The 27,307-nt window shown below is 43.5% G+C and overlaps 1 protein-coding gene across 2 annotated transcripts in view; it reads right to left on the bottom strand.

The window, feature by feature from the left end:
- The window catches only part of Tmtc4 (Transmembrane O-mannosyltransferase targeting cadherins 4), a 92,156-nt gene that overhangs the window by 53,393 nt on the left and 11,456 nt on the right, over positions 1 to 27,307 (bottom strand). For both annotated transcript variants that reach the window (XM_075679657.1, XM_075679658.1), the window contains exons 4-9: positions 26,400 to 26,487; positions 24,161 to 24,252; positions 14,451 to 14,540; positions 14,057 to 14,209; positions 10,322 to 10,524; positions 3,723 to 3,900 (exon numbers count right to left, since the gene is read on the bottom strand). In XM_075679657.1, the coding sequence (XP_075535772.1) occupies positions 3,723 to 3,900; positions 10,322 to 10,524; positions 14,057 to 14,209; positions 14,451 to 14,540; positions 24,161 to 24,252; positions 26,400 to 26,487 (804 nt within the window). The remainder of the gene's footprint in view (positions 1 to 3,722; positions 3,901 to 10,321; positions 10,525 to 14,056; positions 14,210 to 14,450; positions 14,541 to 24,160; positions 24,253 to 26,399; positions 26,488 to 27,307) is intronic.

Raw genomic sequence — 27,307 nt, 5'->3', positions numbered from 1 at the left:
TGAGGTGGGGAATGGGTTTATTGGTGACGGCTTGTTGTACAGTCACATATGAAGAGACCGCCTCCCTGCTTGGGTAGGTTATTTATACTGTTGTGGTGGCACGCTGAATTGCAGACGAGTGTGGCCCCCTGCTGGTTATAACATGCAACACCTTTCCTCCCCTTATTTTGGATCGCCAGCAAGCAATCATTGGTGCCCATACCTTTCGGACACTCACCAGGTCCTAGTGGATCGCCGCAGGGGCACTGGTCCTACTGGCTGACCCTCTCCCAATGATTTGCAGCTATTGGCCACAGTTGAACCGGTACTGGCTGTGCAGAATTTCGTACACTTTGACAGATCTCACAAGTTCATACTATGTTTTCTAGATCTGTATCCAGATTCGGCCACCAAATCCAACTTCGGGCCAGCGTTTTGATTTTCATCATTCCTGGGTGGCCCTAATGCATTAAAGACAGGACACCTGGCCTGAGAGCTTTGAGGATAACAACCTGACTGTTCCACAACAAACAACCCTGCTCTATCAATAACTTGTGTCGTTGATTAAAATAGGAACGGTATTGCTCTTCTGTTTCTTGTGGCCAACAGCGCCATGTCATGTCCATTACTGTGCTCAAAACCTCATCCCTGCTTGTTTCTTCAGCCACTTCCTGGGCTGTAAAAAGAATTTCTGAAAGTGGTGAAAAAAAAAATTTCTTGTTCGTCCCCCGCAGTTGTTTCCAACAGCAGCCTTGATAAACTATTTGCGTGGCAATAGTTGTTGACCCTTCTTGTACTTGATGATGTACTGATAACCGGCGAAGAAATTTTTCCATCACTGCGCTCTTGCTATCACTACTTGACTGCAGTGTATCTTCAGATCGAACAAATGTGTCAGCGGCTGACGATCAGTCACTATTTTAAACTGCCAACCGAGCAAGTACATATGAAACTCTTTAATGCCAAAGACTATGGCTAAAGCTGCACGCTCCATTTGTGCACAGTTTCTTTCGCCCACGGTAAGCATGCTGGACACAAAAGCGATAGGTCTTTTATCATGACCTTCGGTATGTGCGAGCACTGCTTTGAGGCCACATGCCAATGCGTTACACGTCAGGCGCAGTGGTTTGTTTCTGTTGTACAAAGCTAGCACTGACTCCTCGCTTAGAAGCAGCTTGAATTTTTGAAAAGTGTCTTTACACTCTTTTGTCCACTCCCACGAAGAATCTCGAAGAATCTCTTCTGAGCAGCTTGTAGAGTAGTTCTAAGGTCACTGCTGTTTGGGAAAGGAGCCTAGCATAAAAATTCACCAGTCCTAAGAAAGCCTTCAGTTCAGAGATGCCAGTCAGTGTTGGAGCCCTAAATATGGCTTCGACTTTATTTTCTGAGGAATAAATGCCAACTGCGTCAATTTTGTAACCTAGGTAGGGGACGTGGTGTTTAGAAAACTTATTTATTGGCACTGGCACGTGTGCCATGCTTTCGTAGTCTCTGTAGCACCTGTTTGGTACATCTTAGGCACTCGTGTTAGGTCTTTCCCGTTATAAGAGCGTCATTGAGACAGCAAACTGCAGCCTACAAGCCAGCCAATACCCGATCCATTACCAACTGGAAAATTTTTTATGGCAGGTGTGTTCATGACATCAAAAGGCAAATGCACGAAATGAAAAAGGCTGAGGTGTGTGTTTATCATTAGCAACTCTTGCAAATGGCTATCCACTTGAAGTAGCAAATGCGCTTTCAATAAATAAAGCACACTAAAACAGGTCCCCTCTGCCAATGACACGAACACATCCTCTGGCAATGGCAATGGATAGTGGGCTATCTTAATACTACAGTGGCTCATGGACACATGGTAGTCACCACAGAGTCTGATGGCCTATCTATCACTCTTCAGAACAGCTACGACAGGGGTTGCCCATTGACTTTTGCATACAGGGTGCAACACACCTGACACTTCCAAATCCTTCAATTCTTTTTCAACCTTGTCTTTCAGGGCTTATGGCACTGGTCTAGCTTTACAGAATACCGGTTGTGCTCCCTGTTTCCAAACAATAGAACCCACGAACCCCTTAACACTTCCAATTAGGCCCGCAAAACATGTTCTTGTACTTGTCTAGCAGCCCATCCTTTAGCGATTGTGTTCACTCTGAAAACCTGTGACCAGTTTAGGTGAATGTGCTTCAACCAGTTTCAGCCAAGCAATGCTGGCACCGTGCACCTTTGTTCATTCGCAGTTACCATGAGCGGCAGTCTCAAAGAAGTGCCCTCATGAGTTACAGTTACAGTGGCACTGCCCTTCAATTAAACACTTGGGCCATTCTACATCCATAAGCAGAACTGCACAGACTGATATGGCTGATGTCCAAAATATTTAACAAATTCACCTTCAGGAATAACAAATACCACTGAGCCTGTGTCTATTCTCGTAGCAATGGTTTCCCCATTTACATTCATGTCAATTTTGTATGGCTGAATTCTTTCTCCTAGAGCGCACTATTCCAAACTAGACAACCCTTTCCCCAGTGAAATTTCTCTGCCTTGTATTGCCCATGCTAGCTAAATGTCTCATCCGAGAACAACTGTACTTGCATTGATGTTTAGACAGTCCTGCTGGTGGTGGCGACCCCCACAACGAAAGCACGACAGTATCCTGTCCTTGTCAGCGGAGCCTTTTCTTGCGCCCGCCATCACATGTCGCTGACTGTCATTAGTTGACCGTGTAGTCAGCGCACTGTCGCCGCGTCGCTACTTGACGTCCTCCTCTGGTTCTCATGTCACGCTTGGTCCCTGTAGCACCTCCCTCGCGTGGTTTTTCGCGGCTCTCATGGACATGGCGATAACATGCGCTTTATCCAACATTAGGCCCTTCTCGTCTTCAACGGCTAATAGCTTACACCAAATAGCCTGGCTGTGCACACCCACGACAAGCTGGTTTCCGAGTACCTCAGTTAAAAATGTTCCAAATACACAGTTCGTCACCAAACGCTTCAATTCTACGATGAAGTCAATTGCCTCCTGGCATCCCTGTGTGTGTTTACGGAAGTTATATCGCTCCATGACTACTGGCCACTTCAGCGTGTAATGATTTAGAAGTGCTTGTTTTATCTCTTCATATATGTTCTTTTCAGAGACCTCCGGAAACACCAAGTTCCACAGCGCGGTATATGCGCCGCCACCCAGTAGCATGATAAGCATGTCCATCTTGCTTTGCTCGTCCGGCATATTCACTCTCGTCAAGGCCTTGAACCGCTCGAGATAGATAGCCATGTTACCTGCAAAATTCCGACAGGTGCCCAATGGCCAGGGGATGGTGCTGATTTTTGGGAGTCGTCCATGATGGTTGCTGCGGTTTGATGCTTGAGTCATGGCAAGCAAGTTTGCGGCTTCCTTGTCGCCATTGTTAGAGAGGAAACAAAAGGTGAGGTACAGGTTTATTGGCGACAGCTTGTAGGTACAGTCGCATAATATGATGACGATGCCCCCCTGCTCAAGTAGGCTATTTATACCGTTGTGGTGGCGCTGAATTGCAGACGAGCATGGTCCCCTGCTGGTTATAACATGCAACAATTTGGAATTCAAAGCTACTCACTCTAGCAATACTGACAAGGCTTGCTATCAGCAGCACCGATTCTGCTGAATAAGTGTAATGCATTTAATGATAAATATTAATGACAATGATAATTATTTATGGAATCACAAGCTACTTGCTCATTTCTAGCAGTAGTATTCACAAAGCTCACCTGCCGGTGTTGAGGCAAAGTGGCAGCGAGGCGTGCCATTCCTAGCACGACCAGCAAGCAGAAGCCCAGGCTGGGAAGGTAGAGCACTCGCTCGGCCACGACAAAGCCCACACGAAAGAAAATGTTTGACGCGGGCAGAAATGGCACCACCAACAGAGAGAGCGCTATGCATAGCAATCTGCACAGAACAAGGTATGAGAACATCTTGGGGTATTTTTGCCATCTCTGTAGTGCAGAGAACAAATTGGTACCTTTGTGTGACTTAGTGGAACAAAGGGGTTCAGATCTTTGTTGGTAAAAACATAGGAAGTCAATAGACAGTAAAGCTTAGGAAAGCATCTGCCACAATAGCCGTGAGTGGTGCTGGCTAATGCTCCCAGGGCTATTTTTAGTACACATACACAAATGCCCAAGAATGCGGGCGGGGTGACAGCCACCGCCATAGCTCATTAGTAGAGCATCACAAGCATCATGTGGAGCTTGCAGACTTAGCTCCAACTAACTGCAAGTTGTCTTTTCTTTCACTTTCATTTTTTTAATATTTCTACACTTCAAATAAAGGTATGCCTAATTTGCACTGTGCTTTCCATGGCTTCATTGTCTGTTGGCTTCATGTAATTGCAACCATGAAACTAAAGTGCTAACCACATGTACGAGTCAGCATAAGGCATCTGATTGATTGTGGAAAAGGTGACTATTACTTCTAGACAAAAAGCTTTTGGAACCACAGCACTCCATACAATAAAGTGTTTCCCCCTCTACTTTAGGAAAGATGCATGCCATTGGGACCCAGATCTGTCCCTGACAGATAATCTGCGAACGCGTCTGAGAGGTTGGGGGAGGCAATGGCGAATTGTACGCCCACTTCAACACCTCCACACTGGCCCTTGAACAAAAGCAGTAGCCCTGCAAATTTCTGGACTCTCTCTCTACCACAATGGTTTGTTGATCCTCTTTGCGTTTTCTCCCCGTAATTTACATTCTCTTTTGGTCACAGCCACCTTCTAGTCATTGTTCATCTGCTCAGTCGTTGCAGGTGCAACCAAGAGAATTCTGTCCCTTCCGTTCTTTCTTCTAACAGCCACGAAGATACTATATTTTTCCAAAATCACACTCGAACGGCAAGTACGTGCAGTTAGCAATTTTGTCACGTATATGTTCGGTGTGGCTTTTTTATAGTTCAGCAGCATTTCACATATGATTTGTTTGTTATAAACAAGATTAATTCTAAGAATATATTTGTTAAATGCTGACATGAGTGAGAAACACTCTATATTAACCTTATGAGACGCCAACAAACAAGGACACCAAGGAAAGCATAAGGAAAATTACTTGTACTTACTAGTTGAATTAAAGAAATGATAAATTAATAGCAATGAAAGTGGATGAAAAAAACTTTCTGCAGGTGGGGAACGATCCCACATCTTCGCATTATGCATGCGATGCTCTTCGCATTACCCGTGCGATATATTATGCGTCCGAGCATTGCACATGTAATGCGAAGATGTGGGATCGTTCCCCACCTGCAGCAAGTTGTTTTTTCATCCACTTTCATTGCCATTAATTTATCATTTCTTTAATTCAACTAGTAAGTACAAGTAATTTTCCCTATGGTTTTCCTTGGTGCCCTTGTTTGTTGGCTTCTCATTATATGAATAATAAAAATTGGGCCCCTTGGTTAACCCCATTTCTTCTCGTTTTTCCATTAACCTTGTGATATCAGGCATTTTGTTGGTAAATATGTTCATTCTACCAATGTTAAACTGTATCGCTTGTTAACAGCAAACATAAGTATATGAAACAGCCTCTTGTAGTAAACACACTGCAATACTCGCACATGAGCAGGTGATATGCACATACACAAATGCGAGCGAAATAGTGCACACATGAACTATATGTGCAGGTGCCTTAAAAGCACCAAGTTAAAAGGGCATGGTTGTACCTTCTTTGGAGGAATTGTACTTCATATACAGTCGACTTCCATTAATTCCACCTTCACGGAACTGATGAAATTGATCTAATTATCTAGCGGGTCAAACGAAACAAGACACAGAAAAAATGCCAAAACACCCCACTGATTCATTTCGCAGTATTTTCCCGATTCTAACCCACCCCCAAATAAAACACGACGCACTTTCTATGTGTTCAAAGTAGAAAACTACAGTAAAAATGACATTAAAGCCCCCAAACGAAGTAGAAACCAAACGCACACCCAATCTTTTAGCAAGAAAAACGTAGCATGCCCCTGATTATGGCAATAAGCAAAAAGATAAAATCAGCTAACTTTACCGTCACAGAATGGAAATTTATTTACCTAATGTCCATCGTCATCATTTTCAAGCAGCACTTGACCACTGTATATGAAGAACCACGACATGGTGTCCTCAGTACGGTCCATAGTGTGTTTTATATATTCCAAATTTATCGAACAATTCTGCAACAAGCGCAAATGGCATGGTGACCTGAACCCTGACTAACCATTTCACTAGTCCCACGACGCATCAATTCTGCGGACCAGCAAGAACACATGACATAACTTGTTGTCATTAGTTTAACATGTAAAACAACTTATTGTTTGAATGAACATTCGTAATTAGTCTGAAAGTCAATGGCATGCCTACGTTGTTATACTATGCAAGAACTCATTCTGTGCACATTCCTCCATGGTCAGCATGGAGGAAGGAAACAAGACTAGGAGGGAGCGTCGCATGATTCCACTAGCCTTGGCAAGCCATCCTCCTGCGCCGCCGCCCCTCCCTCTCTTCAGGACCTTGTGCGTGGTACCTCTTGGGTAGGAGTCATTCCACATGGTCGCCCGTTCATTTGAGATTGCTTGGTACATGGTAACATTTAGTGGCACCTGCCATCATGTAAAAAGCAACGGGTGTTATTTTGCTACCATACGCATCATTCTTCGCTTCAGATGTGTTGCCTAGAAATGTGGAGAAACACTGGGACGCAGTCTCTCTCCACATTGACCCATGAGGACAGAATTTTTCAAACCGTCATTTGCGCTCCTCCGGGATTAGTGGAGTTGCAAGTGCTCTCGCCTTGAAACCCATCCAGAATACCTGAGCACAGTCTATTCATTCATCTAACCAGCTGTTGTGCACCTTAAGCTGTGGTGCGTATTTTTTGCTAATATTTGCCCCGCTGTCTTGCACGTAGGAAAAGATTAGATGTCTTGCGGGTCACTTTTTTTGTCACGTTCTCTTTTAGTAAAAGGTTCTGCTGCGTGTCTTTCATTGTGAGACAAATAAATAGCATTAGCCTGCACTATAAACACCGAATCTGTCACCTTTCCTGCAGATGTACGTGCACTATTTTGTAAATTTCTGTGATGCGACATCATTCCGCTGTTGAGTCGTGCCTATTGACTTCTCGTCAGTCTGCTGAGAGGCTGAAGACTGAGCAGAAAACGACAACGCCATCCGGGACCGTCTGCCTTAACAATGGGCCGGCACAGGCTTAAATATGTTTGGGGTCCCCGGCTCACCAGTCTTCCAATTCACCAATTCGTCCCTTGCTGGGCACAAGAAGGGACGAGTTCTTTCCCCATGGGTAAGAAGTCTCTGCGGGCCCTGGACGTTCGCTTAATCGCCTGCAGATGTTTGCGGGGGTGAAATGCGTCATTGTTTCCCAGAAGGCATCCCCAAATGCAACGCATCATTGTCAGAAGGGTGGCTTGGTTGCCTGGACATGCTTGCAGGGTGAAAAGTTTCCTCGCTTCCCTGAACCGCCCCGAAACGCGATCAGTTGTACTTGGGATACAAACATGTGAATCAAATAGAACATATTCCTGGCTGTGTGGGAGCAAACACGGTTCTTAGCATTTGTTTCTATATAAGCTGAAAATATCGGGGCGATTCGTGCTGAATTTTGTGACGATTTCGTGCTACTAGCGAAATTTTGACTGTAATGTCCACTTAGCCACTAAATGTTCAAGTTATGTGAGAAAGCCAGCCTTTCAGCACCAAGGGGCACAGGTTTGCGAGCAAGCAAGGGTGCACCTTTTTTTTCTTCTTTCTTTTTTTCAGCGCTACCACCATTTCTGAGCTTATTGCTTGACAGCAAGTCTGGCGACTGGCACAGGGTCAAATGCCTCTGAGTTTACAGGCATTTGGTGCAGTATAATAAGGCACAGGCTGGCAAGGACAGCTAGAGGGAATCACTAAATTTTCCAAGTTAACATGAGCCAAATACACAATGTTTCAGTATAAAAGCTTACTAGCCTAGTTTTTTAGCAGTGAAAATTTAATTCCAATGTTCCAACATAACAAATTAACCGAGCTTGCTAATAAATGAATGTGCATATCATTATTCGATATTCGAAGCTAAGTATTCGTATTCGATTGGTATTTGAAAATTTTTATGTTCATCTACCCCTACCGAAAAAAGGCATTTTCGATGGGAAATGACATGTGTTCAATGTCCACTAAGCAGCACCGAGACATGTGCTGCCACTAAAGGCATCGCTATTGGGATCACCATAGGGATCAGGCGCTTGCATGCTAACTGGTCAAATTCCAATTATTTGGTGAAGACCAATTTTAAGATCGAAATAACAGATATTTGGGACCATAGAAATGTATGGGCACTGCCCAGGACCTTTGGTCAGGATTTAGCTAACCAAAGTAAACTTATTCGAAGTCTAGTGTATGTTACTAGCATCCGCCAACTTGATTCAGGCTATATCATCATCGAATGGTGTGGCATGACTCAATTGTGCTTCTGTTCTTGTGCTGCTCTTCATCTCAAATCATACAAAGGTTAATAAAGTTCAATTATATATGAATCAGTGGAACATATTTACTTTATATTGTCTCGCAGAAGGCCAGGCTATATAGAAAAAAGACATAGCACCACAGCAATATAGGCTGGCCACTGTGTACAGAGAAGCACAGTAGACTTTAGGGGTGGGCAAATAGTGATTTTTGAGACCGAACTGAACACGAATCAAATAGTGCCAGAAATGAATCGAATCGTATCAAATATTGAGTAGTTTTCAAATAATAAACAGCCATTACAACAATTATGCAAAACAATGTTCACATCCTAGTTTTCTTAATGTTAGCAAGTTTCTGTCATTACGTAGCAGGCTATGAGGCATTGTTTGTTAAAAGCACAAATGGAGCATTAGGAGAAAACAAGTACTAGCTTCTTCCCATGCACAGGACTCTTCAGATAGTGCGATTGATCACTGTATAGCCTGTAAAGTATGGCTACCTAAGCAACATAGCCTGCTTCACTATGCAAGGTCTCATTTTTTATTTCTGTACTATGCCCGCAAGGGTGAAAATTACTGCACTTTTGCTCCAATTCTATGTTTAATTGGGTGCAGTGGACGTTTTGAAATATTTGAGAAATATTTGAAAAATATTTAAAAAATATTTGCATTTAAACATAGTGACTATTCAATTCAAAGACCATGTTGAATAGGACACTACTCGGTTTGTTATTTGAAAATTTCGAATATTCGCACAACCCTAGTAGACTTGCTTACGATTAACACGGGGAACCTTGGAAATCTGTTGGTTTCACTGCAACCTTGTCTCAACAGAAGTGCACTGCTTCTGTGAAAAAGTAAAAGAGGATGCTCAAACTTTTGTGCTTACATTATAGAATTTGCATTCTTATAGAAAGTCCATTGCACGTCTTTGCCAAAAATGAAAAATGATCAAAACTGCAGGTGACCATTCTAATTGGTCCCATGATTCAGACTACTGCCAGTCCAATTATCTACCTGACAGAGGATGCATGATAGGTTGCGACAGTCGAAGCACTTTAGTTAAGAGTTGTTTTTGCACAAGTGTCTCATTGCAACTTGTGGGGAGCACATGCGCCCTGCTTCCCCCGCATGCTTATGTCATCGCGGTCGCATATTGCAGGCGCGAGAGCCGGTGTAGACACGGGAGAGGCGCACTATGCCCTCTCCTAGTTCTCCCTTGCTCTCGCGACGTGTGCACCCTTTCCCCCCAACTCGGGGGAAGGTATCTGATGGGTGAGGAGGACATTCCCCTCACAAAGGTAAAAAGGTATAAAACAGCGTCACTGTGGGAGACCCTCTCTCTCTGGTTCCCGGCATCTAACCTGCTGGATGTACCTGCTGCAACCCATGAGTGAGGTCATTTGCCTGACTATCCTAGGCAACGAGACAAGCCTATTTATTACTTATTACAGAGAGGACTTCCCACTGTCAGTGTTCTTTATTGCTTATAGCAATAAATGATGTTAGAGCTGACACAGCTGGTTGCGTTATTTGTTCGAACCCGACGTAGCTGCGATTGCACGTGCTACAAGTTGGGGAGTACCACGGAACGACTGTGTGTGTGTGGCTAGATCCGGAGCTCGTCTTCCGCCCTAGCCACACACAGAGTGTACCCCCACAAACTTGACATATCAAGCATGCCCTGTAGGTTACTGCCAGGTCACAAAGATCAAGTTATTTTTTTTTTGTTCACTGTTTGTGCAGTCACATCCTAAAGCCGCCTCTGAAACCAATGTAAGGAGTTGGCTAGGCCTACTTTACATAATTTTGTTTGAGCAGATAAATTTCACACAAGCATAGAGCTCAAAGCTTTTCCAAAAGAAAGGCCTACCTTCGCAGCTGGGCATCTGCTGCCAGCACCATTTGGCTGATGAGCACAGCAAGGGAGAGCCAGAAGGCCACAACGCTGGCTATGCGAACGTCTGTGATGGAACGGATGAGGGACACGCAGCCCATGGACCAGTCAAAGCACAGCCATTGTGGACACAGCAACAGCCAGGTGTTAAGGGCATACACATGGTTGTAGTTTGCCACCTGCAACCACGTGTCCACACACATTCATATACAGCAGCAGAGCATGCTTTTCCACAGGTACAATGCAATGCATTGTTTAAACACTAGTACAAGAGTGCAGAAAAAAAGAGCGCAGTACAGTGTGTTCACACTGTAAAACAGGAAGTGCAAAATTATGTTTACAAAAAGAAGTGGACAGCACATTCATTAATTCTCAAATGACACTTCTATTGCAACGAGCTGCTTGTATACAAGGTAGATAAATGCCAGAAAAAACATTCACAAAAGTAAAGTGGTAGAAACAGGAAAAAATAATACTAAGACACACAGTGACCGCAACCACTGCTTATTTATGGCAGATTCAACGAGGATCACTTCATGGGCTATATGCCTCTTTTTAAAGCTTACACATGTAACCTGTAAAAGGATATTACGCCGACCATTTGTTTGTTTTTGCTCGTATTTCATAACGAAATCAGATATTATGGTTTGCTTTGTTCAATAAAGCATTTAGCATTTTGGCTTGCGTTATTATTCCAGAAAAAAGTGAAAAGCCACAGTTGTAATCTGCACTTTGCGAGTGGATAAATGGGTTGCTACAGAGAAATAACTTGGTCTTGCTGCATATGGTAAAGCAAAGGAGCAGCGAAGCAAGGCAAACAATGATGTCATGTGTTTGATTATAAGACAGAAGTCAAAGCTTGTAATACCATTGCAAAATTTAAGTAAGAACAAAGTAGTGGTAAGGGGCCTTAAAATTTCCTTAAAGTAAGAACCCAGGTCACCATACAAGCTTCATTATACAGTCGAATCTCGATATCTCGAACTCAAAGGGGCCCAAAAATTTGTTCGTATAAAAAAAAGTTCAAATTAAAAAGAGGAGTTGTTCTTGACCTACTTGTGCACTGTAGCACGATGCATAGACGGTGCAAGTCGTTAAATATTGCGGCACACAAGCACACAGCGAGCGAGGACCACGAAACTGCCCACGCCGGCTACTGTTCACTTCCCAATAAGGACAGAAAACGAAACTTCAGGGAGCGGGCGAAGCTGGCGCCGGGCCGGCGGCGCCGGCACGGAGGCGAGTGAGCATGGTGATTATCGAAGGTGAGGGAGTTAAGAGGGAGTTGAGAGGCAGGATGAAGGGAACGCAGTTGCGAGTAGGGGCGGGCAGAAGGCGGATTTGCTTTCCCGCCAGCTTGATGGTCAGCACTATTTCCCTCTGCCACCTAAGACTGGCACCAAAGCTGCTGAGTTGCTTCCCGCTGTTACCCTCTGCATGCTCGCATGCCGTTTCCTTCGTCTGCTGAAAGATTGGCGCTGCGTTTACGTTCTTCGTCCTGCGTTCTTAACGCATCATGTCTTATGGAGATGATGAAGTCAGTTGCCACTGATCATAATCGTGTTGGTGTGCTCATAATTGTGTTGGTGTGCTCCCTTCTGTTGCAGTGTCACCGCATCCAAAAGACAAGGAGAATGAGGTACTGGGTGTTGCCTTCACGTCCTTGTATTCAGGGTCCGTCTTGTTGTACAGAATTGGATGTGGCGCACTACCTCTAGCAACCTTTCCATCAGGACGTCTCAGTTTAGACTCCTCATTGTAAAAAACGTTGCAGTTTCAGCCGAAAGGCGAAGCATCGATTGCGATAGCAAATTAGTGGACAGCTATACGAAGCAAAAATAGTAGTTTTATCGGCCGTACAAACTTGTAAACATAGGCATACTAACTAAATTAACAAGCATGGTGTCACGCACACACAAACAAACACATTTCACTCAATGATCGCGGAAACTCGCTGTCAAAATGATGGCATGAGGAAACGCGGCAGCAGCAGCAAGCAAAATGACATTCGTGCTGTCTATCCCTTCAACACAAAGTGCGCGCCGAGAACACACAGCACGCACAAAGCTACAAGCTGCTGACGCACCTAGACTGACCTAGACATTGCCCCCAACGCAGATCACACTCAGGATACAGCCGGGCAACCGCGCGCAGCCACCACATGTGCAATCACAGCCAGAGTAGATTGCCGCCCCCTTGTCTCCCCTGACCCAGATGTCTCGCAATGTTGGGTGCCTCGCATGATGGAAGACGGCGCACTTCTTCCCCACTTTCTCTCTTTCGTATGAGTGAGACTGAGCGGCAATCATTGTCTCCCTTCGCACACTTTCACTCGCACACACAGCGTAGGGCATGCAGCTACGTTGTTATTGTCTTTGGATGTTATATGGAACTGCACGCGCTGTGTTGGGGGGTCTTTACTAAGCTTTTCCTCTATGGCAGGGTCAGAGCAATGCTGGTCGGAGGCATCGCCACGTCATTTGATGCGCTGCTGAGAGCATTGTCGGAGCACGGTATGTTCGAATTAACCATCGCAAATGCTTGCGCGTTCGAATTACCAGGCGTTTCCATCCACTGGAATACACACAGCTTTGACAGGACCACAGCATCGATTCGAATAAACCGGAAGTTCGAATTAGGCATGTTCGAATTAACGAGACTCAACTGTATATGACTGCATGTGATTATATGTGATCTACTCTTGCACAAGAGCTCTGTCATCTTGTAAAATGATGAAAGAATGTTCAGCATCCTGCAAGAATGCTGAAAGCATCATAAAGCTCACAATATACTTACATGCACACCTCTAAACAAAGCACGTTATTTAGTGCTCTTGAGAAACATGATCCCACATGGGCCTGGGAAGCTCTCGTGCACAGCCCACATTGATGTTTCCAGCCTTCCACTCTCACGAGTTGCCAAACCCTTTATCAACAAAAGTCTCATTCAAAAGCCTTCTATATATGCTATATTCAAAAGCCTTAGAAAACAACAGCAAAAGAAACAAGTGTAAAAATTGGGAACAAATATGTATACTCTTGTCTGAAACATTGTTGCTATTTGTGGAGTTATCATTATGTCCTCAAATATTCAGTGCACCTGGTGTGCACAGGTTACAACATTCTCTGACAACAACATAATAATCAAGAACTGATGCCACATGAAACATGCTAAACTATACTCCTTTTTTAGATAAAGATGTGAGGAAACTTCAGAAATCAGTTTGTCTTGACAGAACTGCACTACCCGGCATATATGGAAAACAAAACATAGGGTATCAGCGGGTTATTTTGGACTGCTTCGTACATCTTGTTAAACAGCAGAATTTTGTACAGTGTGACAAAGGACACAGAAAAGAGGCACAGGACAGATTGCTGTCCTCTGCCTCTCTTTGGTGTCCTGTGTCGCATTGTTCAAAATCTTGCTTATCAAGCTGAAGAACATTATTTAGCAATCGAAAGATGAACACAAAAGCAAGAAATATGAACGATAACATGGGTGGTGCCACTATTCCATTTTCTCGCTTTGGTATTCATCTTTTTAGCAGTAGATATGTCTTTTAGACAGAACCACCTAGGCAAAAAAACAAAAGTTCTGCCACCAAGCTGACCAGCTTATCAGGCATTCAGGCTTAACAGAGCTCACCTTAACAGGAGGCTCTTAAAGAGCCATGGTGAGAAATCAGTTGCATAAAAGCAGCATTTCACATACCCTGACAAAGAAGTTCTCCTCAAAGGAAGCCGGATTGTCAATCCTTTGGAACACAGGTGAAGATGAACCCATGACCTTCCAGCGTATAGCCAGTGCTGCACAGGCCACCATAGCAAGGGTGCCTTGCCGCAGAGCTGCTCGGAAAAGTTGCCTCTAATGGAAAAAAGAAAGAAAGAAAGCAGTTTGCCTCGACTTTCTGCGTTCAGTGGCAAACACCCAGCAGCTTATAACATGATGAAAACCATGCAACTGAAGCATCAGTGCCGCGTGGCTTATCCAATGAAAATACAGTGGCTTTGAACTGTATTGGTGTTGCCTGTTTCAGTATACAAAAATCACAAAGCAAGTAGGTGAGCTGTAGTACCTGCCATAATACCAGAATCACAATTCATACCTTAAGTTGAACCATGCCACTTCTTTGTGTGATGATGTAGTGCGGATCAAGTTTACAGATGATAACTGTATCGTATATGAAGCACAATCCCTGCAAAAAGAAAGAAAGAGACAGCCATGCTCTTTTAACTTGGTACAAATCTCACAATTGATGTGGCATGTTAGTGAAGAAGGGCTGTTTGGTGTACTTGGTTGGCTGAAGTTCACCAAGCAACACAACTTTTTCGCTATCACAAAAGCAAGTGAAACGAAATATTAGAGGCAGTGTAAATTTATGAAACAGCAATGAACTCAAGTTAAACGCTGCTGCATCTAGCAGGCAAGAGAGAGAGAGTGAGTCTGTATGCATGTCTTTGAGTGGCATGCATAAGTATTTGTGTGCGTGTGCACACATTATTTATGAGAACATCCAGCCTTTCCAAGGCATTATATACTTTTACGCTGTTGTGTAGTCTTTATCCTTGTGGGCATTGCTGCCTATGTGACATCTTGTGCATGAGTTAAGCGTTGATTTTTCATCATTTTAATCTTAAACTATTTGCTGACATCAGTTTTTTAAAACTGTAAACCCCCTCACTTTGTACATAAAGTTTCCATTGCAGGACCACATGTAAAGCAGTGTGTAATGCCGCAGCTATCTTCAATAAACAAACAGCTAAAGGTTACTGGACAAGTATCAACAGTTTTCCTTCTCTTTGCTCTTATTGAGAAGCACACATCTTACAGGAGCCAGCATAGTGGCTACAGTGTTCTGCCACTGATTTAATTCTTGGCTTCCCCAGCCGCCTTCCAATGGAGGTGGAATCAAAAAAAATCATGTGCCAAGCACTGTGTGCACATGGAAGAACTCCAGGTGGGCCAAATTTATCAAGCTCTGCACTATGCCATCTCTCATAGCCCCCCACGTTGATCTAGAATGTTCAAAATTATTATCATCATCACCATCAGCCTGTTTTATGTTCACTGCAGGACGAAGGCCTCTCCCTGCAATTTTCTATTACCCCTGTCCTGCGCGAACCGATTCCAACTAGCGCCCGCAAATTTCCTAATATCATCGCTTAACCTAGTCTTCTGCCGTCCTTGACTGCGTTTCCCTTCTCTTGGTATCCATTCTGTAACCCTAATGGTTTAATGGTTATCTAACTGGTACACTACATGACCTGCTCAGCTCCATGTTTTTTCTCTTGATGTCAATAAGAATACCGTCTATACCAATTTGATCTCTGATCCAAACCGCTCTCTTTCTGTCTCTTAACATTACGCCTAGCAATCTTCTTTCCATCGCTCTTTGCGCGGTCCTTAACTTGTTCTCAAGCTTCCTTGTCAGTCTCCAAGTATCTGCCCCATATGTCAGCACTGGTAACAGCACCTTCCTTTTCAATGATAATGGTAAGCTTCCATTCAGGAGCTGACAATGTCTGCCGTATGCGATCCACACCATTTTACTCTTCTATGAATTTCCTTCTCATGTTCAGGGTTCCCTGTGATTAATTGACCTAAGTAAACATACTCCTTCACAGACTCTAGAGGCTGACAAGCGATCCTAAACTCTTGTTCCTTTGCCTGGCTATTCATCATTATCTTTGTCTTCTGCATATTAATCTTCAACCTCACTCTTACACTCTCTCTGTTAAGGTCCTCAATCATTTGTTGTAACTCATCTGCATTGTTGCTGAATAGAACAATGTCATCAGCAAACCGAAGGTTGCCGAGACATTTGCCGTCAATCCTTGCTCCTAAGCCTTCCCAGTTTAATAGCTTGAATACTCCTTGAATAATATGCGGATAATGAATACCTTCTTCCGCAAGCGGGATAGCCGAAAGTGGACGTGGAGGAGCCCGAACGTCGAGACTAGAAATGAAATAGAGTTCATACTCTGCGCTAACCCTGGCATCATACAAGATGTGGATGTGCTCAGCAAGGTGCGCTGCAGTGACCATAGGATGGTAAGAACTAGAATTAGCCTAGACCTGAGGAGGGAACGGAAGAAACCAGTACATAAGAAGCCGATCAATGAGTTAGCGGTAAGAGGGAAAATACAGGAATTCCAGATCAAGCTACAGAACAGGTATTCGGCCTTAACTCAGGAAGAGGACCTTAGTGTTAAAGCAATGAACGACAATCTTGTGGGCATCATTAAGGAGTGTGCAATAGAAGTCGCTGGTAACTCCGTTAGACAGGATACCAGTAAGCTATCACAAGAGACGAAAGATCTGATCAAGAAACGCCAATGCATGAAAGCCTCTAACCCTACAGCTAGAATAGAACTGGCAGAACTTTCGAAGTTAAACAACAAGCATAAGACAGCTGACATAAGGAAGTATAATATGGATAGACTTGAACATGCTCTCAGGAACGCAGGAGGCCTAAAAGCAGTGAAGAAGAAACTAGGAATTGTCAAGGATCAGATGTATGCATTAAGAGACAAAGCCGGCAATATCGTTACTAATATGGATGAGATAGTTAAAGTGGCTGACGAGTTCTCTAGAGATCTTTTTTTTAATATTTGGGGTTTTACGTGCCAAAACCACTTTCTGATTATGAGGCACGCCGTAGTGGAGGACTCCGGAAATTTTGACCACCTGGGGTTCTTTAACGTGCACCTAAATCTAAGCACACGGGTGTGTTCTATAGAGATTTATACAGTACCAGCGACACCCACGACGATAATGGAAGAGAGAATGGTCTAGAGGAATTTGAAATCCCACAGGTAACGCCGGAAGAAGTAAAGAAAGCCTTGGGAGATATGCAAAGGGGGTAGGCAGCTGGGGAGGATCAGGTAACAGCAGATTTGTCGAAGGATGGTAGACAGATTATTCTAGAGAAAGTGGCCACCCTGTATACGCAATGCCTCATGACTTCGAGCGTACCGGAATCTTGGAAAACGCTAAATAATCCTAATCCATAAGAAAGGGGACGCCAAAGACTTGAAAAATTATAGACCGATCAGCTTACTGTCCATTGCGTACAAAGTATTTACTAAGGTAATTGCAAATAGAATCAGGAACACCTTATACTTCCATCAACCAAAGGACCAGGCAGGATTCTGTAAAGGCTACTCAACAATCTACCATATTCACACTATCAATCAGGTGATAGAAAAATGTGCGGAATATAACCAACCCTTACATATAGCTTTCATTGATTACGAGAAAGCGTTTGATTCAGTCGAAACCTCAGCAGTCATGGAGGCATTGCGGAATCAGGGTGTAGACGAGCCGTATGTAAAAATACTGAAAGATATGTATAGCGGCTGCACAGCCACCATAGTCCTCCATATGGAAAGCAACAAAATCCCAATAAAGAAAGGCGTCTCTCCAATGCTATTCACAGCGTGTTTACAGGAGGTATTCAGATACCTGGATTGGGAAGAATTGGGGATAAGAGTTAATGGAGAATACCTTAGTAACTTGCGATTCGCTGATGATATTGCCTTGCTTAGTAACTCAGGGGACGAACTGCAATGCATGCTCACTGACCTCGAGAGGCAAAGCCGAAGGGTGGGTCTAAAAATTAATCTGCAGAACACTAAAGTGATGTTTAACAGTCTCTGAAGAGAACAGCAGTTTACGATAGGTAGTGAGGCACTGGAAGTGGTAAGGGAATACATATACACTTAGGGCAGGTAGTGACTGCGAATCCGGATCATGAGAATGAAATAATCAGAAGAATAAGAATGGACTGGGGTGCGTTTGGCAGGCATTCTCAGATCATGAACAGCAGGTTGCCATTATCCCTCAAGAGAAAAGTTTATAACCAGCTGTGTCTTACCAGTACTCATCTACGGGGCAGAAACCTGGAGGCTTACGAAAAGGATTCTACTTAAATTGAGGACAACACAACGGGCTATGGAAAGAAGAATGATAGGTGTAACGTTAAGGGATGAGAAAAGAGCAGATTGGGTGAGGGAACAAACGCGAGTTAATGATATCTTAGTTGAAATCAAGAAAAAGAAATGGGCATGGGCAGGACATGTAATGAGGAGGGAAGATAACCGATGGTCATTAAGAGTTACGGAATGGATTCCAAGGGAAGGGAAGCGTAGCAGAGGGCGGCAGAAAGTTAGGTGGGCAGATGAGACATGGCCACAATTAGTACATGACCGGGGTAGTTGGAGAAGTATGGGAGAGGCCTTTGCCCTGCAGTGGGCGTAACCAGGCTGATGATGATGACTCCTTCCAAGCACGCAGTCAATAGCATTGGAGAGATTGTGTCTCCTTGTCTGACCTCTCTCTTTATAGGTATCTTCCTGCTTTTCTTGTGTAGAATTAAAGTAGTTATAGAACCTCTGTAGATATTTTCCAAGGTATTTACGCAAGCGGTCTGTACTCGTTGATTACATAATGCCTCTATGACTGCTGATATCTCTACTGAATCAAATGCCTTTTCATAATCTATGAAAGATCTATAGCGAGGCTTACTGCACTCTGCGGATTTCTCGGTAAACTGATTAATGACATGGATGTGATCTATTGTAGAGTAATCCCTTCCTGAAGCCAGCCTGTACCCTTGGTTGACTAAAGCCAATGTTGCCCGTATTCTATTGGAGATTATTTTGGCAAATATTTTATGTATGCGTTGTGGGGTCTCTCACAACAGTGCTCTTGGGACAAAGGAACGACAACACAGTTGTGCAAACAATCACAAGGGCATTTATTGCACCTTTCATAGATCAATGCCTGCTAGCCAAGTTGCTACCCACAAAACATGCCGCCGATGGGCGCGCGACAAATCCAGAAGTCCGACTCACCGCGACCGGAAGCGAGCGAATATGTTCGCCCCATGCTGGATCCCAACGCCTGGTCATTCGCGTGTTCGGTCACGCCAACGGTGGCGCGTTCGCAGGCGGCCACGCGAGGCGGTCTCGCAGAAGCATGGGGCGCCGCGCGCCGACCCGCCGGGGAAGAGGCAGCCCGTTCTGCCCTGCGCCTCCAAGTAACCCTGCCGTGAGGCGGCGTTAGCAGCGCAACACTCGCGCCATCTCTCGGACTGCGCTTCAACCACATCGACCGCCGCGGACGTCACGCAGGCCACGCGGCGAAGCGGAATTACAGGAGACGCGCTATGCGGGAAAAACATTAGGGGACGCGCGAGAGTCACGCATCCCCACATCGTATAACGGGCCTATAATTTTTCAATTCTTTAACGTCTCCCTTTTTGTGGATTAGCATAATGTTTGCATTCTTGCAATTTTCTGGGACCCTTGCAGTCGATAGACACTTCGTATAAATTCAGCCTTCGTATAAATAGCCGCGAGTTTTCCAAGCAGCATGTCTCCTCCATCTTTGATTAAATTGACCGTTATCCCATCTTCTCCTGCCGCTATTCCTCGTTTCATGTCTTACAAGGCCCTTCTAACCTCATCCCGCTAGTTATAGGAGGAGTTTCTGTATCCTGTTCATTACTGTTGCTAATTGAGGTATCCCGACTCCTCTGGGTACTGTACAGGTCAGTATAGAATTCTTCCACTGCTTTTACTATATCTTCGAGATTGCTGATCATATTTCCCTGCTTATCTTTCAGTGCATACATCTGGGCTTGTCCTATGCCAAGTTTCTTTCTCACTGATTTCAGGCTGCGTTCATTTCTTACGGCTTCATCATTCTTTCTCACTTTATAGTTTCAAATATCACTTACATTGCTGATCAGTTCTGACAATACCACGAATTCTATCTTATCTCTTAAGTTGGACACTTTCATTTTTTGTCGTTTCTTTATTAGGTCCTTTGTTACTTAAGAGAGCTTGCCTACTGTTTGCCTTGGTGCCTTGCCTCCCACTTCAGTTGCTGCCTCTGAAGCCAACCTAGTTACGGTTTCATTCATTAGCTCTATGTCATCATCATCTCTCTGTTCTAAGGCTGCATATTTGTTTGCAAGTAGTACCAGCCTGAATTTGTCTGCTTTTACCCTTACTGCCTCTAGGTTGACCTGTTCCTTCTTGACCAATTTTGCTCTTTCTCTCTTCAAATTGAGGTGAATCCTAGCCCTTACTAACCTATAATCACTGCACTTTACCCTACCTATCACTTTTACATCTTGCACTATGCTGGGATCAGCAGAAAGTATGAAGTCAATTTCATTTTTTGTTTCCCCATTAGGGCTTTTCCAAATCCACTTTCTGTTGCTACGCTTCCTGAAATATGTGTTGATTATTCGAAGCTTATTCCTTTCAGCGAATTCTACCAGCATCTCTCCTCTAGCATTCCTAGAATCGAAGCCATAGTTGCCAATTGCTTGTTCACCAGCCTGATTTTTCTGCACTTTTGCATTGAAGTCGCCCATTACTACAGTATACCAAGTTTGCACTTTTCTCATTGCCAATTCAACATCTTCAGAAAGCTGATCTACTTCCTCATCATCGTGACTGGAAATTGGAGTGTAGGCTAGTACTACCTTTAATCTATACCTCTTCTTAGGTTGATCACGACTACAGCTACCCTTTCATTAACGCTGTAAAATTCAACAACGTTGCCTGCTATGTCTTTACGGATTAGGAATTCTACCCCGTATTGCTTTTTATCTCAGAAACCTCTATAGCAGAGGTCATGTCCATTATTCAGCAATGTATAAGCCTCGCCAGTTCTTCTATCTCACGAAGTTGATGATATTGCAAACAATTTCTGAAAGTTCCTCAAAGAGTCCTGCTAAGCTAGCCTCACTCAAGAGAGTTCGAGTGTTAAACGTTGCAATGGTAAGTTTCCATTGGCAGCCTGTCCGAACCCAGAGGTTCTTAGCACCCTCTGCTGCATTACAGGTCTGACCACCACCTTGGTCAGGTGCTCCACAGCTGCTGGGGCTGAGGGCCATTGGGTAATTGAGTAAGTCATTTGGGAGGGAGTGGCCAAATATTGCACCAGGGAGGCCAATTCCTGTTCTGGTGAGGGAGTGTCTTGTATGTGGGGAGTATGTTAAACTCTATCAACAAATAAATCAATCAAGCATGTCACAGGAGCTGCTTTGCAGCCAGATGGAGGAACGTGGTGGGGAGGAGCACTGGCCTCCCTGCCATTATAGTTTTCTTACATCAGCTCTCCCATCCCCCTATTTTGACTTTTTTATGCAACCCGGTTTGAACAATTATCAGTTATAACAATGGAATTTTTGTGGCACTTGAACATTGTTATAAGTGGGTTCAACTTTATCTTCACCCACTCTGAAGCATTTTACTACTTCAACTGCACTGCTTCAATGGTACAGAGATATTCGCACATGTAGCACTGACTTACGCCTAATACACCGTTTCCATACTTTTTATAAATTACAGTCATTGAAACATAACTTTCCGTTAATCCTTAATAGATGTGGGCAAACTTATCCTGCCATTATTTGTAACATGCCATGGTTGCTTAGTGGCTATGGTGTCAGGCTGCTAAGCACGAGGTTGCAGGATTGAATCCCGGCCACGATGGCCGCATTTCAATTAGTCAAAATGCGAAAACACCTGTGTACTTAGATTTAGGTGCACATTAAAGAACCCTAGGTGGTTCAAATTTTTGGTGCCCTCCACTACGTCCCTCATAACCAGATTATGGTTTTGGCACGTGAAACCCCATTACATAATTTTTAATTTTTATTATTTGTGCTTCACATTGTAGTGTTTCATACAGCAAATAATTTCACATTGAATTGTTTAACGCTTAATGTTTATCTAATGCATTTCTGCTGATCTGTTATTTTAATGCTCTGTTACCTACCGATACGTTTCCTGTATTCTCTGTGTTACCATTTATGTTAGCATTTTTTACAACATGCTTATTTAGATATCTAGTATTGCATACTTTAGTACTCTAACACGTTTAATCTATTCTTTGTGTTATAATTTCTTCTTAGCATTTTGTATGATGTACTGTATTCCACTATTCTTATTTCTGAAGATTTGCTATTTTTAATGCTCTGGTAACCTACTTAATGGCCTTTTTCACGTAGCAGTTTGTTCCAAGAGAAATGGGATGGCGCTTTCAGCGGCGCGCCGCACATCACCTCAGCGACAGCGCATGAATATGAAACTATTACCACTTCCACCTTGCTTCTGTGCAATCAGCTGTTGGAAATGCAATATAGCTTTCGCTGACGCACTGTGCTCCAATCATGCCGGATTGAATCATGTGGATTGAAGACGTGCGCAGCAGTTGGCTGCAAAAATAGTTATTGGCAAACTAAGGAATGGAATGAATCTATGCTGCCACGTTCGCAGATCGTTGCTGCAACTGCCCGTATGTGTTACTGGCAGTTCGAGATGTACGGCTTTCTTCGAGAGTGCAGTAATTTACTAATCCACCAGCGTTGTATTGCTAACCTTCAAAGAAAGCGCTTCAGCCCCAGAATGTCGGCAAGAGTGAGTACTGCTTGTTAAAGAATGACAAAAGGAGTAGCACTGCTTCCTGTAATAATAAGTTTCATGCACAATATCTAGACACATCTACCCCAACTGGCATGGAATCTTAAACCCACTCTATCGTCAACATGTCAATAAGTAGATGAGCGCACATTTGAATATATGCGCACCATATATGCAAAATAAATGACGGTCTACACCGACAGCACACAAATGGTCGAAGGTGAATGTTTTGTGACGGTCCACAAGAGTAAGCGAGTTACTAGTGATAATACATCTTCGCTACAAGGTATTACAATGTACAAAACGGCTATGTTTCAAGCCTTGCACGCAGCAAGAACAAATCTCTCAGAACTGAGCACACCTACAAGCGATTAGGCATAAATAATCAGACAGTGACCTCACCAAGGAAATTTACTGAGTCAGAAATGTGACAAGCTACTGCTTCAAAATATTTGCCAAGTGAGGAACAAAGAGCAAAACACACTAATCCTGATTCAATTCATGAGTGGAAAGTTTGGATATAGCTTGGAATACATATTTAGCCTCGCTTTTTAAACAAGCACCATATGCACTGCTCGCGCCATTTGGACATAGCTTAATCAGCTTCCAAAGCGCTTTTGCACGTTCTCTGAAGCTGTGGCCAAAGCTTCATGTCGTCCACCTAGTCACCGTCTACAATAACTCCCGAAAGAGGTTTGTTAAGCCGCATCGGTGTCATACATACCCATTGTAAGTGCAGAGGCAACGGAGGCAATTGATTGAGGCAAGCAACGGATGCATCACAACATGATCAAACATGGCAGCACCCACGGGATCACCGAAAAAAGGGTCAACATGTATCTGCTCATGGTTTAACATGGACATCAAGGACAGGCACCACATGTGCATGAATTAAAGCCCTGCCTTGTATTTGGTTTCTGGGTCTTTATCAAGCTACTGACCACAGTTTTAGGCCCTAAAAGCCATTCCAAACATGTTTAGGAAAATAAATAATTTGAATATTATCAGAATATTATCATAGTCTCAAACACCTACTTCAAGCTTTACTGCACTTATAGCAGGACACATGACTAAAAATACTGGGAAGCTAAAGAAAGAAAGAAAAACAAGAAGAAGCAGAAAGTAGACAAGATGGTACGAGCAATGTGTTGTCTACTTTTCTTTTCACTTCATTGTTCTCTCTGCTCAACTTTCGGCCATGCATTCCCGTCAACTTGCCATATGTTCATACCAGAACACTGGTAATTTCAAACCATCATGTTTGTTTGTTTGTAGTGTGCTCAAATGTAACTCTAGCACAAAGATTGCTCTACAGGAATACAGAAGCAGCCAACAAGGTCATAAATAGGAAATAGGACAAATTTATGCTTACTATGACTGTAATGCCAGGTTCCTTGCAAAGCATGGACACAATACTCCAAGATGCAGACGTCATGAGCCAGACACAAGATGACCAGGCATTCTCTGAAGAACCAAAAATTGACAGTCAGTTAAGTATCCTTACGTGATTTTAATGTGAAAGCATTAGGACTTGTCGAAGTTACCACCTTAAACTAAAAGTCCACTTTAATCCACCCTGCTCTAATTTTCACCAATCTTAATATATCTTAATCTACTTTAATCTGCCTTAGTACAATTTTGGGAGTGGGTCAAGTCCAATGCCATGGCTGTTCACTGTAGGATTTCGCAGTGCGAGCTGCAGCAGGTCCAGCACTGGCACTGTGATGTCGTCACTTGATCATGTGGGTTTTGATACCATCAGGTGATAACAACAGGCACCGCATTTTCCGCTTCGTGGGGCATATAATGCTTTTGCATTAATAAAAAACATGAGTATTGTTTCCACTTCTACTATTAGAAACATGACAGCCCAATTATCGCAATTGAAAAAAAAAAAAAAAGCCTTTCCTAAAGCTGTCCACTGATCTCTGTCATGCTCCCACCTCACTCACCATATCAAACCCACTATCAGTTTCAATGTTACTTTATAACTATGCTGAGAACAGTGATACCAGAAAACCACAATTTGCGCTGTTAGAATACACCACACTTGTCCACTCCACAATAGAATATTGCACAATTATGTGGAACCTGCATTAGATGTGCCTAATCACACAACTAGAAGATATACAAAATAAAGATTTAAGTATGCACTCACATAGCTACAGCGTCACTGAGATTAGGGAATGGCTTTTTTTGATCTACTAATGCTGTTGTCACATTTTCACATGCTTCATCAATCACTGTAAATCCTAGTTAAGTAAATCTTATGTCAACATCAAGGACATCATGTTTTTCAGCATTTAGATCCCCTTTTTAAGTACAGCCCTGTTTTGCATGCACTAACCTAAGTATATCGCCATTCACAACTTTTCTTGGCAATTCTGTATCAGTGGTATAAGGCCACAAAAGGACATAGCATCCATAACTGATTATGATGTCTTTGTTTGCAAGCTGAAGCTTCTTATAAAAGTTAAATTTTTCTCTCAGCTCAGCGCATTTTCTTGCATATGTAATTTTGCTGAAAGGTATTTCTGTCGCTAGGTTTTACTAATGTTTTTCAATTGGCACATTCCTTATAAAAGTTATCTCCCATTACAAAGTGCCTAAATGGGCCCTTGAATGCACGAATAAAGAAAGAAAAATAAGTGATTTCAAGAAAATATGTGAACAGAAAAGAAAATTGTATAGAGGCTGAATCTCTGCACCTGCCACTGTGGCTCAATGAATCGTGCTTTGCCGTATTTGCACGAATATAACACAAGAATTTTAAAGAAACTTTTGGCCTCAGAACCCATGTCACATTATGTTTGTGTTCATGACACAAACAGAATGGATTTCTTTCTCTTTAAATATTTATGCCTGCTTGGCAAGCTCTCTGTGCTCGCTGCCACTTCATCTAGCGCAAGAGTGCCGAGCTGGAAGCTGTCACTGTGCATTTTGCGCTGTCTTTCTTCTCCTGATTCAGAACGCTATTAGTAACGCACCAATGTAGTTATGGAATATTAATCGCAAATTTAAGCAAGACAACCAGCACTGTTGTGCAGGCACGTCAAGCAAGCGGTATTCAAAGTCATGGGGTGCATCAACGTGACTTGTGAAAGGCTTTGCCGTGTTCAATTGCGTTGCGGCCATTTCTGAAGCGCTGCTTGTCCTATAACCTCGGTGGATGCCACGGAGGACAGTGCCATTGTTGCCAACGTTGATAAAGACATCAGCACTCGTCTTCTTAATTTATTCTGCGATGTCAATGTGCAGTAACAACAAGTAAGGCCCTGTGGCTATCTGCTTTTGTGCATCGTTTCTTTGCAGCATCATTTCGTGCTATAATTGTAACATACTCTTTGTTTTGTTTTTCTGAGAGACCAATAGTCCCCCCTTGGGTTATATAGTATTCGTGGTTGCATTATTTGTGTGCAAATATGGTGCCAGCCTTGGTGGCCGTATTCCGCAGAAACATGCACGTGTGCACTGTGCTTTGGATGCTCAGAACCTAGTGGGCAAAAATTAATGGGCCATGTTATGGTTTGGGGCATTAAACCCCATGAATCAATGAATGGATCAATAAATTTCAATGCCATCATCATGTGTTCAAGATGATGCACACACACCTGATGTGCAGGAGCGAGTGAAAGACAGGAAGGAGAGGATGAAGAACACAGCACACAGCAGGTCTGCCCTGCCCACCACAGCTGCCACCTGCAAGGCATAGACATTAGCATTCCGTTTAAAGGGCCCCTCACCTGGTCTGGCTATATTGAGCTGAGAAGCGCAGAGCATACAATGCGTGCTAACGATTGTGTTCGCAAAGAATTACATCGCTATGCGCCGTGGAAATTTCTGAAATTTCAATCCGAATGCCGTTTTTCCTTTCCCTCGCGGCGACCGAGCTCCAAGCCGGACGGTGACATACTCGTGTCCCTGCGCCTGCGTACTCCTGTCCGCAGTGTGACATCGCTTGTGGTGACACGTGACTTCGAGAATTATTCAAGGCAACATCTGTTATTTGTGTGATCTGTTGCTTGAATTGATGAATTGAAGTTTAGAAAAATAATAAAACACACAAATAGAATGTCTGCGTGTTTTTTGTTTTACTTCACACCAAAGCAAGGGAGATGTACTTCCGCTTCATCTGCTTGTTCCCACGGTCATGCAGTCATGTGCATAGGTACCAAAACTATGCCATTTTCTACCATGTTCCAGCGCGTGATCATGCTCTGCCACCCACTTGTTCTGCCTAAGTATTCGTGTAGCACTGAATTATACCGCTAGTCATGTGTCCTTGTGCACAGCTTGCAAAATCGTGCACTGCATGAAACGAGACAATCACAAAAGCTCGTGCACAATGCTGTCAGCGAAAGTGAGCAGCACCAAAAAAAAATAAAGTTAGGAGAAAAAGAAAGTGAAGGCGGGGCCCGTGATGTATGCATCATGCGATCCTTGAGGTCCAACATGGGAGAATGCAGGGAAGGAATTTCGCTTGCGGAGGCTAGATGGGGCGTGTGGAGAGAGTGTCTCA

The sequence above is a fragment of the Dermacentor variabilis genome, chromosome 2, assembly GCF_050947875.1.
Source record: "Dermacentor variabilis isolate Ectoservices chromosome 2, ASM5094787v1, whole genome shotgun sequence".
NCBI lineage: Eukaryota > Metazoa > Arthropoda > Arachnida > Ixodida > Ixodidae > Dermacentor > Dermacentor variabilis.
The sequence above is the reverse complement of the archived record's forward strand: the minus strand, read 5'-3'. Positions and strand labels throughout refer to the sequence as shown.